The following is a 12426-nucleotide window of genomic DNA, read 5'->3' as shown; positions in this document are numbered from 1 at the left end:
CTCCTCCTCCTCCTCCCGTCCGGGCGCGGCGGCGGCTCGGGCGGTTCGGGCGGCTCCGACCCCGCAGCGGTCCCCATGCGGCGGCCCCCGCCGAGCCCCCGCCGCGCCCGGAGCCCCGCACCATGCCCGAACCGCCCGCGGCACCGCACGACGGAGAGCGGCCCCGGAGGGCCCCGCCTGGGGACGAACGGACGGAGCCGGCGGCCCCGGGGGGGGTCCTGGGTAGGTGGCAGCGGGGATGGGGATGATGGGGTGGGGGAACGTACGGAACCGGGATGTGGGTTTGGGGAGGGAGGGGGGGCGCGGGGCCGCTCCTTGCGGCTCAATGCGGCGCGGAGGCTCAGGGCAGCGCTGCGGTCCGGGGGGGTCGTGATCCCCCATCCCTTCATGGCCGGGGGGGGTCCGTGCTGGGCCCGGCACAGCGCTGTGCCCCCCGCTCCCTACGACTACACGCTCGGGGGTCCGCCAGACTCTTTGTGACCCCCCCGTGCTTCTCCCCCCCCCCCCCCCGCCCCGGACAGGCTGCGTGCAAAGCGCTGTGTGTGCGGGAAGACAGCAGCGACCCCCCCGGCCCTCGGGCAGCTGTGCCCCCTCCTTACCATGTGCCCCCCCACCCCCCCACCCCAGGGAAGGGCCATTTGCCCCCCCATCTCCAATCAGGTCCCTGCTCCCTCCTCCGACCTCCCCAGGGCCGGGTGGGGGTGGGGGCTGCGGGATGAGGGCTTTGTCACCGGGTCCTCGCGGTGGGAGACACCGAGCCGGTGACACCGCCGGGGATGTGGCCGTGTTGGGACCGGGGTTTCGTGGCAGCGGCGTGACCCACTTTGTGCCCCCCCGCCTCCCCCCGCGGTACCGCCCGGTGCTCCCGATGCGCTCCGCGGGGCGGCGGGTGGCAGTGGTTGGGTGCCCGGAGCCCTGCGGCTGCGGTGACCTTACCCCAAGGTGAGCGGTGGCTGCGGGGATGGGGGGTGGGGGGGCGGCAGCGCTGTCCCCTTATTGTGGAGTGGCACCGGGAGAACCTGGGGGAAATCGTGGGGACATGGAGCAGGAATGGCCCCACGGCCAGAAGAGGGGGCAGCAGAGCCCCCCTCCCTCCCCCCCCCTTGCACAGTCACCATCAAGGGGACAAAACCCCATGCTGGGACCCCTCTGCAGCCCCCCCATGTCTGTCCCGGTGACCTCGGGCAGGTGCCCACCCCATGCCCCCAAACCATGGCTCTGTGGGGCAGCGTGGTGCCACTGAGGCTGTGCCATGAAGTCACAAGCGTGGCACTGCAGGGTCACACACACGGCATGGCACACGTGTGTGTTTGGGACATGCGTGCACACAATGCCAGCTCTGTGCCCCCCCGGTGCCCCCTCTCCACCACTCACTGCCCCAGGTAAGGTTACACGTCCCTTTGTGGGCATCAATAATTCAGCAGCATTGCTCGCTCTGCCCAGCGCTCATCCCCATCCGTGCCCAAGCACAGCGGGGGTCCCACTGAGCCCGGGAGTCCCAGAGCATGGCAGGGTGGATAAAGCAGAGCTGGGGGGTCCCAGAGAATCATCCCATCCCCAGCTGAAGCTGCTTCCCTGATGCCATCCTGGCTCTGCAGCTGTGGTGGCACTGACAATGCCACACTTGTGCACGGCCCTGCACCGCCTCCAGGGCAGTCCCTGTGTGTGGGGTGGGCGAGCAGTGACCCCATACAGGATCTGCCCCTCCACCCCTTCTGGCTGTCAGCCTGGCGCCGTCCTGGTCCTGCACCCACAGTGCTGCACAGCGCGGCCTTTCAGCACATTGGCAGCATGGGAGATGAGTTTGTTGGGTCTCAGCCGGGGGCCCTGCTGGGCTGTGGGGTGGAGATCACGGAACTGGGTGCATCCATTGGACTGGGACAGGGCTTTGGTGTGTGTCCCAGTGCCTGACCTGGTGCAGGTGGCAGTGCAGGTCACAGTGCACTAGCTGGTGCGGGTCCTGAGCAGGTCTTGGTGTATGTCCCAATGTTTGTCCCGGTGAACATCCTGGTGCAGGTCTTGGTGCATGTCCTGGTGCATGTCCTGGTGCATGTCCTGGTGCATGTCTGGGTGCATGTCCGGCATTTCCTGTTTTTTGGGGCCCAGCACCGCCCGGTGTGCGCAGGATTTCCTGTGCCCCGAGACCTTCCCTGCCCTGGGGCAAGCTGGCAGCAGTGACATCCCTGCTCAGTTGCAGGAGGGGAAACTGAAGCACAGAGGTGGCTGGGAGCTGACAGCAGGCAGTGGCACCCGCTGGCTCCATGGGGCATCGTCCTGCCCCACAGCCAGGCTGGGATGTGTGGGGTCCCTGCGCACCCCAATGGGACACCGAGCAGGGGGACAGCAATCCCCCCTGTCACGGCCATCCCAGAGCAGGACAGGCTGTGTGTCCTGGCTGGAGGGGGACAAAGGGACCCTGGGGACCGTCCCCATCCCTACGCATCGCCGCCGCACGGGGCCTCCCCACGTTTCCATGGAGACCGGCTGCTTTTTCGCTCCCCCCATTTTTGCTGCCGTTTCCCATCTCCCGGCGCTGCGGTCACATTGGATCCCAGCACCGCTGTGGGGCTGCGGGCAGAGGTGAGCGGGGGGGGCAATGGGGGGTGTGGGGGGGCCGTGCCACGCCATGCCAGGCTGTGCGTCGCCTCCTGCAGCTGTCAGGGCTTTTTCAGGCACCCGGAGGAGAAACCCGAGCCGCCGTCTCCATTCCCTTTGCGGCTGTGCTGGTGGCCAACTCACCACTGTGGGGTTGTGGGGTTGTGGGGTTGTGGGGTGGGTGATGGAGGTGACGGAGCCATTCTCTGCAGACAAGCTTTTTGGGAAGCGGCTGCTCCAAGCTGGGCGCTACATCATGTCCCACAAAGCCTGGATGAAGACGGTGCCCACCGAGAACTGCGATGTGCTCATGACCTTCCCAGGTGCGCAGGGTGCCGGGGAGGGCAGGGGACCAGGGACGCAGAGCTCCTCGGAGCCGTGTAGCAGAGGTGGAGGGATGCGGGCACGGGGCTGTGGACGTGGGGACATATCGATGCCCACCCCCCTGCAGACACCACGGACGACCACACGCTGCTCTGGCTGCTGAACCACATCCGCCTCGGCATCCCCGAGCTCATCGTGCAGGTGCGGCACCACAAGCACACCCGCGCCTACGCCTTCTTCGTCACAGCCACCTACGAGAGGTGCGTGTGCTCCCATCCCCACCCCTTCCATGGCCCCCCCCCCTCCTCCACCTTCCCCTCCCCGCGCCCCCAGCTCGGCCCCATTCCCAGCCCCAGCCCCTCTCTGCAGTTTGCTGCGTGGGGCCGATGAGATCGGGCTGCGGAAACCGGTGAAGGCTGAGTTTGGGGGCGGCATGCGGAGCTTCTCCTGCGAGGAGGACTACATCTATGAGAACATTGAGAATGAGCTTTACTTCTTCACCTCTCAGGTGGGATGGGGGGGGATGGGGGTCCTGGGCAGGGATGTGGGGACACAGGGAAAGGAAATGGGTCATCTCCCCACCTCCAGATGGAGAAGGGGACTGAGATCTCCCCATGCTGGGGACGAAACACATCTGGGGGTGGAGAGGCCAGGGCAGGGGGGACATGGGTGTCACATTTGGGGTGTCGGGGTTCAGGCAGAGGGGTTGTGTCCCCAAAGCTCACCCCTCTGCGGTGCCGCAGGAACGGCAAAACATCATCAGGTATTGGCTGGAGAACCTGCGGGCCAAGCAGGGCGAGGCACTGCACAACATCCACTTCCTGGAGGGACAGCCCATCAGTGAGTATGGCACAGCACGGCACAGTATGGCACAATATGGCACAGCTCCCCCTGCCCACCCACCTCCCTGCATCCCTGCTGTGCCATGGCAGCACATCCTACTGTCCCCAGAGGGTCCCTCTCCCTGCTGGTGTCCCCATTCTTGCAGCACACGGGGATGAACTCGAGCACAGCAGGCACACAGTGCTGTCACCAGGGTTAGACACGGGGTCCGCACGTGGCACCAAGCCCCCCCCCCTCCCTGCTGTCCCTTTGTCCCAACCTGCTCCACGCTGGGGGGGACAGCAGCATCCCAGCCTCACCCCCCACCCGCGGTGCAGTCCCAGAGCTGGCGGCCCGCGGCGTCATCCAGCAGGTCTTCCCACTGCACGAGCAGAGGATCCTCAAGCGGCTGATGAAGTCGTGGGTGCAGGCGATCTGCGAGGCGCAGCCACTCGGTGAGGCCCTGGGAGGAGGGGAAATGGGGGCTCTGGGGGTCCCGGCCCCACTCACATCCCCTCGGGCCATACAGATGAGATCTGTGACTACTTCGGGGTGAAGATCGCCATGTACTTTGCCTGGCTCGGTTTCTACACCTCGGCCATGGTGTACCCTGCTGTGTTCGGCTCCATCCTCTACACGTTCACCGAGAGCGACCAGGTGTGGAGGGGCAGGAGATGGGGCCAACCCCAACATTTTGGGGGCTGGAGGAACCCATCAGCAGAGCTGCTCCCAGCTGCTGCACAGCATCCCAACCCTCAGCGCTGGGGTCAGAGCCGCTTGGCCCCCCCAAGGACCGTGGCTGTGGGGTGGTGGGAGGGGAGTGACCCTGGTGCTGTCCCCCCTTAGACCAGCCAGGACATCTGCTGCGTGGTGTTTGCCATCTTCAACGTTGTCTGGGCCACGCTCTTCCTGGAGGAGTGGAAGCGCCGCGGGGCAGAGTTTGCCTACAAGTGGGGGACGCTGGACACCCCTGCAGAGTCCATCGAGGAGCCCAGGCCCCAATTCAGGGTGAGTGGGGTGGGATTGCTTGGTCCTGGGGTGGGCAGTCCCCATGATGAAGCCCGGTGTCTTCTGTTAGGGGGTGAAGAGGATCAGTCCTGTGACCAGCGCCGAGGAGTTCTACTACCCACCCTGGAAACGGCTGCTGTTCCAGTGCCTGGTCAGCCTGCCCGTCTGCCTCGCCTGCCTCTCCTTCGTCTTCCTCATCATGCTGGGTTGCTTCCAGCTTCAGGTGGGGCCGTGTTGTCACACTTGGGGGGGGTCACCACCCCACAGCTACTCCCCCCCCCCTCCGATGACCTTATTCCCACAGGAGCTCGTGCTGAGCGTCAAGGAGCTGCCCCGCATCCTCCGCTTCCTGCCCAAAATCGTGCTGGCCGTCATTGTCACGACCTGCGACGAGGTTTACAAGAAGATCGCCTACTGGCTGAATGATATGGGTGCGTGGGGCTGGGGGGGGGGTGGCTCAGGGGGGGTGGCAGCAGTGGGGGACCCCCCCTGACCGCAAACCCTTTGACTTTGCAGAAAACTACCGCCTGCAGAGTGCCTACGAGAAACACCTCATCATCAAAATCGTCCTGGTAAGGGGGGAGAGGGGACAGGGGGTGGGGAGGGGTCTTGGCGTCCCCCCATCCCCACATTAACCCCCTCCCCTCCCCCCTTGTATCCCACAGTTTCAGTTTGTAAATTCATACCTAAGTCTTTTCTACATTGGTTTCTACCTCAAAGACATGGAACGGCTGAAGGAGGTGAGGGGCCGCGTGGGGGCAGCGAGGACCCCCCCATCCCACCCTGGGTGCACACAGACGGACGTCCCTCAGCCAGCAGCGCCCGCGCCCCCCACCCCCCACTCCCCACCCCGGGTCCCCGCATGCCACAGTGGGGCCGAGCGGCCACTGACGGCGTCTCTCTGTCTGTGTCTGTCCGTCCGTCCGTCCGTCTGTCCCTTCCGCAGCTCCTGCTCATCTTCTCTCTGTCCCAAAGCCTCGTGCGCCAGCTCAAAGAGGCGCTCCTCCCCTTCATCCTCCTCCACCTCCACCTCTCCCTCATCTTCCTTAAGGGCCTCCTGGGCTTTTGCTGGAGACTGGGAGTATCCAAAGTAGGAGCGGGGAGGGTAGGGGTCGTGCATGCTGCCATGAACCCCCCCTCGACCCCAGCCCTGGGGCTCCCATCCCCACCTCGGTGACATCGGTAATGTTGGGGTGACACCGAGGGGACACCAGGGATGGGTGCCCTGCCCTGCGGGGATGCCGTGGGGATGGGGTCGGGAGGGGGATGTGGGGGTGGTGGCACTCCCCCGGTGACAGCGGTGTCCCCGCAGATGCTGGCCACGCTGCTCATCACGCGGCAGTTCCTGCAGAACGTCAAGGAGGTGTCACAGCCCCACCTGTACCGCCGCCTGCGCCGGGGGGAGCTCAGCCTGCGCAACCTCCGTGAGCTGTCCCACACCATCCTTCGCCTGCTCGCCCACCCCCGCGCACCCCCGGCTGCCGGAGCAGCCCACGAGGGGTCGCGGGGGGAGAAGAAGTGTCTGAATGGGGGTTGTGGGGTGCCCGAGGAGGAGGAGGAGGAGGAAGAGCGTCGGGAGTCAGATTCGGAGGATGAGAGCGCGCTGGACTGTGGGCTGAAGCTGAAGAAGGTGAGCTTCATCGAGAAGGCGGAGCGGCGTGGCACTGAGCCCTGCGGCACCGAGGAGGAGAGCTTCCTAGAGGAGGGCAGTCCCACCATGGTGGAGAAGGGCATGGATCCCGCCTCCGTCTTCGAGCTGGGTGATGATGAGGAGGATGCTGAAGGCCCCTCGGGCAGCCCGGCCAAAGCAGCGGTGCCGGCCACGGGCCCACGGGTCACAAGGAGGAGGAGGGAGGAAGACGAGGGTGAGGAGGAAGGGCGCAGGCAGAACCGGGCGTCATGGATCGATCCGCCTGAGGAGGACTACTCGACACAGCTGACGCAGGCAGAGGTGGAGAGCTGCATGAAGAAGTACGAGGTGAGTGGTCAGCACGGTGTGGTGCAGCACGGAGCGTCCTCCTGGTCCCAGCACCACGTGCTGCCCCTCATAGAACCACAGAAGGGTTGGGTTGGAAGGGTCCTTAAAGATCATAGAACAATGGAATTGTTGCCTAGAAGGGTCTTTAAGGACCACAGAACCATGGAATGGTTGGGTTGGAAGAGATCATTAAGATCATAGAACTATAGGAAAGTAGGCTGGAAGGGTCCTTAAAGATTATCCACTTCCACTCCCTGCCATGGGATGGGTGCCCCACACCAGACCAGGTTTCCCATCCAGCCCTGCCTGGAACCTCCTCCTCCTCCTGCCAGGACACCTTCCAGGACTACCAGGAGATGTTCATCCAGTTTGGCTACGTGGTGCTCTTCTCCTCTGCCTTCCCGTTGGCCGCCATGTGTGCGCTGGTCAACAACATCATCGAGATTCGCAGTGATGCCTTCAAACTGTGCACGGGGCTGCAGCGACCCTTTGGGCAGCGGGTGGAGAGCATCGGGCAGTGGCAGGTGGGCTGGGGGGCTGCAGGGGGCCGGCATGATCGCAGAGTTCACGCTTATCACCGGTGCTGTGCCTCTTACAGAAGGTGATGGAGGCCATGGGTGTGTTGGCCATCGTGGTCAACTGCTACCTGATCGCTCAGTGCGGGCAGCTGCAGCGACTCTTCCCTTGGCTCAGCCCCGAGGGAGCCATCATCTCGGTGGTGGTGCTGGAGGTAGGGCGGTGTCAACATACAATCTCCCATTTGGGGTGCTCGGCAGGGTGCTCAGCGTTCACCCCGTGTCCCCGCAGCACTTCGCCCTGCTGCTGAAGTACGTCATCCAAGTGGCCATCCCTGACATCCCCGCATGGGTGGCCGAGGAGATGGCCAAGCTGGAGTACCAGCGCCGCGAAGCCTTCAAGGTAGGTGTCACCGCGGGGGATGGGGACACGCGGGCTGTCCCCACGGCATCCCCGTCCCGACGCGCTCCCGCCGGCAGAAGCACGAGCGCCAGGCCCAGCACCACTTCCAGCAGCAGCAGCGGCGCAAGCGGGAGGAGGAGGAGCGGCAGCGGCACGCCGAGTACCAGGCGCGCAAGGAGCGCGAGGCCAACCGCGACGAGGCCAAGGCTGAGGCTGCCGGGCAGGACCCGGCCCACGAGAAGAGCCAGAGCAAAGGGAAGGGCTCCGGGGGCTCCTCCGCGCACGGCTCCGACAAGCCCAAGCGGCCCAGCTCACTGCTGGCCACCAATAACGTCATGAAGCTGAAGCAGATCATCCCTCTGCAGGGCAAGTTCCTCTCCGGGGGGACCGGGGCGGGCAGCACGGCCGCCAGGTCCCCCCAATCCCCCACCAGCAGCGATAACAAACTCCCTGGCTTTCTCAGCTTCAAGTTCCTGAAATCCCCCGAAACCAAGAGGGACGCGGCCACCGAAAAGGTGCAGTCGCCCACCAAGCCATTCAACCCCGGCAAGCTCTTCAACTTTGGCAAGTCCGAAGGGACTGGCGGCAACGGGGCCACCGCCTCCCCCCAGCCCCGTGCTGGCCCCTCTGCAGATGGGGGCGAGCGACCGGCCCCCAGCAAGTCCCACCTCAATGGGTCTCCAGAGGATGGAGCCCGCGAGGAGCTGGAGCCACGAGCAGAGGAGGAGAGCGGGGGCTACAGACTCTGAGCCGGGCACGCCAGCCCCATCCCAGCCCCTCCATCGCAGCCCCTCTGCTGGGACCCCATCACAACCCCACGGAGGTCCGGCGGTGCCCTCGGATGGAGCATCCCCTCTTGCACCACCAACGGGCAATGCTCCGTGCCCGCCGTCTCCAGGAGGTCATCCAAGGAGGATTCAGTATCCCCAGACCCGCAGAGCTCCAAGGGGCGCAGCTCGGGGCCACAGCTCCGCTCCAGAGGGATGGATGGCACTGAGGAGCCCCATTCACCCGTGCCTACAGCCATGGCTGCGTCCCGCTGCACCACGGGGCAGCGTGCTGCCCAGAAAGCGGCCGGGAGGGAGGGGATGAGCAGCGAGCGCCGGCTGCTACGTCCCCAAGGCACGGGGAGCATTTCTTGCACTAAAACCCAAACAAAACCCAATGCGAGCGACTCTGCCATTTTTCATGCAATGGCTGCAGGCGGCGGAGATGAGAGCTCGGAGCACCCTGGACCTGCAACGCTCCCTCGCCCTCTCTGCTTTCCTATTTCGTGGAATTATTTTGCAATAAGGCACTCGCGCACGGACGCACGCTGGAGCCTGGGAGGAGGATGGGGTGATGGGGTGGGAGGGTGGGGGCACACGGTGGGGGGGGGGTGGGAGCAGCTTTGCTTCTAGCAAGGTGGAGGATTCGCTGGGTGTAGTGATAGCGCTTTGGCAGCCCCCAGCCCAGAGGGGAAGGGGCTGCCCACGGCTCTGCTGGGTGCTGCTTCGCTTAAGGGCATGGGAAAGGGCAGCTCCTTGCCTCCAGCCCTGCTCACTGCCACCACCGAGCCACCCACCATCTCCAAAGCAAGCAGGGGGAAAGGAGAGCTCTGGGGCAGCTGCCCCATCACTGTGCCTGGCCCAAGGCCTGGGCTGCAGAAATGTCAGGTTGTTCCCCACCCCCCCATCTGCCCCCAACATGGTGTATTTCTTCCTTTCATCTCTGAATCAAGCCATCGATACAGCAATAAGGCTGGGGCAGCACCAAGGCTCTGCGCTCCGCTCACTGCGCAGCATGGCCAGGGCTGTGCCACACTGCTGTGCCACACTGCTGTGCTCCCCATGCCAAGCCCTGAGAGGCACAGAGGGCAGAGCAGCCCCCCCACCACCACACAGAAGCAGGCACCACCTACCTTCCCCTCCCTTCTGCCCCAACAGAGGATTTCTGGGGTGAGAGCAGGGGAAGGGGAACAGGCAAACAGGGTGCAGGATGGGCAGCAGCGTGTGGCAGGGCAGCACCCAGAGCACAGAGCAGGGGTACTGGTGACCCCATTGCTGCTATGCCCTGGATGCCAGGAGGTGCAGAGCCCCCCCCCACCCCCCCTTTCCCCACTCACCATTTCGTTTCTCTGCTTCCTCCCAGCTTGGGCTCACCAGGCCAGCTCTCGCTCAGCTCTCAGTTAAAACGCGCTGCTCTTAAACTGAGTTTTGTTTGCCCCGTTTCCCTCGTGGCAGTAAACAGTCCTGGCACAACCTATTCCTGCTCCATTCAGCAGAGGACAGGGCCCAGCATCCAGGGCACTTCTCAACTTCTCTCTATACAAAACACTTCTTCAGCAGCCGCCTGTCTGCTATCTCACTTCTGGGCAGTTACTGTACAAAGGAGGGAACTGTTTCTTTGTTTTTTTTTTCCCTTGCTGTGTGCTACTTCTTTGGCAACTGAAAGAAATGAAGGGGGTTATTTATTTCTTTTTAATTTATTGTCATATTTTTGTAAAACCTGCAGAAATGCAATAAAAGTATATTTCAACAAACTTGAGGCGTGTGCTAAGTTACTTTCCTACCAGATCTGAGCTTGGGGAGCGAGCCCTGGTGCTGCCAGCCTAGGGTGGGGAGGGTCAGCAGTGGAATGGGCAGAGGAAGAATGAAGAAATTGGCAGTCTTCTAAATTCTGCAAATTTATTGTACACGGTATCAAACATGGAATAGTTTAAAAATAAATGCAAAAAAAAAAAAAAGAAAAGAAAGAAAAATCAAACAACAGCCGTGACATTCGACTAACGGCGTATTTACAGTCGCTCCACGACGGCAGCCCTTCTGCCAACACGCAGCTGGCAGGAAAACCTCCCTTCTCCCAGACCCACCAGACCATATTTTTGCAAAAGAGGAAAGTTTGAGGCTGGAAAGGAACACGGGCTCACAAGCTGAACGCTGCATTGCCAAAACCAGCCCAGCGCTGCACGGAGCAGAAAGCAGTTGGGGATGGTAGAAAGCAGTGAGCTGAGACACCCTGTCCCGATGCACGACTGGCCAAGGACGGCTGGTTTCACTAAAAATACCCTGTGAGGCTGTGAGCTGCACACCGTGCACTGATTAATAAGAAATGAATGCACTTGGAAGCCGGCACTGCTGCAGCACAGTGACTCAGCTCTGACCATCCATTCAGACCTCAAGCTGTTCCTTACAGTGAGGGATTAGTCATCTCCTGTATCTGAGAGCCACCATCAAGGAGCGTGAGCAGGCAGCCCCAGCCCTCCCCATGCTCACCTACATCTGCTATATCCAACCAGTTTAGCTGTCAGTGCTGTGTGATCTCAACTCAAAGCACTGTGCGTGTGCAACAGCAACATCCCAGCAGTGCCAGCAGGGCAGTTCACTAAGAGCTAACCAGGACAGGTGGTGTTTATGGAGCTGGTAGCAGTGAGGTGTGTTTGAAGTTTGCTTTGGTTGTGAGTGTGAGGAAATGAAAAGGCAGCTTTGCTTTCCTGGAGGGCTGGGGCTGCCTCTTGCCTCCACGTGGAGGACTGGCTGGTGAAAGGGAACGGAGGGCAGAACCCTGGCAGCAAGCACTGCTGCCCTGAAGCACCCAACCTGCTGGAGGGTCAGTGCAGCCCTCCCACCTCACCATGGGACTCCCATGGGTAAAACCTGAACAGCACAAGGGCCAGAAGCCACTCAGCTCCTCAGAAAGCATCAGGACCTCCTGTAAAACTTCTTAAAACTCTCCCCAGAGCAATCTCATTCTAAAAGCACGCCCACAGGGAGTCTCGGTTCACCGCGCCTGGGGACCGCGAGGGAAGTTGTGCCTTTAAAAACAGAGTCTCATTGTTTGTGATCTGGAAGCTGACGTTTCATTCCCTCGCTTCACTTACAAAGAAGAAAAAAAAAAATTCCTTCCCTGCAGCCCAGGTTCAGCCTTTTCAATATACAGAAGATTTTCCTTTCCAGTAATTGCACAGTTGTTTTGGGAAGCAGAAGAGAAACCCAAAGCGCAGTCAGCATGGCATGAAGGTCAGCCTGTGCTGAACCAAGGCCATGATGCAATAGCTCCTTCTGGGCATCCTCTGCCTTATTCCCAAAAATACCCTGTGCTGCTCCCAGGTAAACTCAACCCTCTCTCCTTTAAGTGGAAGGATTTCCCCCTCTTTGTCAAATAGCAGAAAAATCAGATAAAAAGCAGCACAGATAGAGATCAGCTGGAACCCCGCTGGTCACACACAACTCCCCTGCTGCCAGGCTGACGTCAGCAAAGCAGGAAAACTAGGTTTCCTATCAGAGACATGCAGGTCTTTCTGAAAAAAAAATCTTAAAAAAAAAAAAATGAAGCCAGTGGTAAGTAAACAAGCCAGGAAATAGGAAGTGGTAGTAAAGCTGATGGCTGCAGCTTAACAAACAAAAATTAAATCCAAGACTTCTGTGCCATTAAGGCCAGAGACAAAGAGCTCAGCAAAAAATAAAGCTGTGAAGTTATACCTATCTTGTATAGAGTGAAAGCACTGAGATCAACACCCAGCACATTCAACATCTGCCTCGGAGGAACACCCACCACTGGAGCACCTCCATTCCTCTGCTCCCAGCACGGACAGCAGTGTGTGGGTGCACAGCAGGTCGTGCTGGGCCTGGAAAAACCTCCAAGGACAGAAGGGAGGATGTGGCTGGAAGCCAACCGTGCTACCTGTATCAAACTGAACACTCAGACAATACAAAGCAGTGATCCACAAACAGCAGGAACCACCTGCAGAACAGAACGTGTTAGTCTAGTCTTCCTTCCAACACCTCCAGCTTATGTGTTAG

General features: G+C 61.5%; 1 protein-coding gene across 7 annotated transcripts; it reads left to right on the top strand.

Annotated features, from left to right (window-relative positions):
• Positions 1-28: 28 nt before the first annotated feature.
• Positions 29-8810, top strand: ANO8 (anoctamin 8). 7 transcript variants are annotated; one of them, XM_090126054.1, is made up of 18 exons: positions 29-222; positions 2808-2918; positions 3047-3179; positions 3289-3427; positions 3663-3759; positions 4080-4196; positions 4271-4398; positions 4588-4749; positions 4820-4972; positions 5054-5180; positions 5266-5321; positions 5415-5489; positions 5696-5839; positions 6062-6727; positions 7060-7251; positions 7326-7457; positions 7535-7645; positions 7723-8810. In XM_090126054.1, exons 1-18 carry the CDS (start codon positions 123-125, stop codon positions 8392-8394), a joined length of 3315 nt encoding a protein of 1104 aa, XP_089982180.1. In that variant the 5' UTR covers positions 29-122; the 3' UTR covers positions 8395-8810. The 7 variants fall into 7 exon arrangements, with proteins under 7 accessions (XP_089982180.1, XP_031459963.2, XP_089982181.1 ...); XM_090126055.1 differs by lacking the exon at positions 29-222 and adding an exon at positions 722-942; XM_090126050.1 differs by lacking the exon at positions 29-222 and adding an exon at positions 1154-2580.
• The last annotated feature ends 3616 nt before the right edge of the window (positions 8811-12426 follow it).

The sequence above is a fragment of the Phasianus colchicus genome, chromosome 28, assembly GCF_987193195.1.
Source record: "Phasianus colchicus chromosome 28, bPhaCol1.hap1.1, whole genome shotgun sequence".
In the NCBI taxonomy this organism is placed as follows: Eukaryota; Metazoa; Chordata; class Aves; order Galliformes; family Phasianidae; genus Phasianus; species Phasianus colchicus.
Note: the sequence above shows the minus strand (reverse complement) of the source record. Positions and strands in the feature narration are given on the sequence as shown.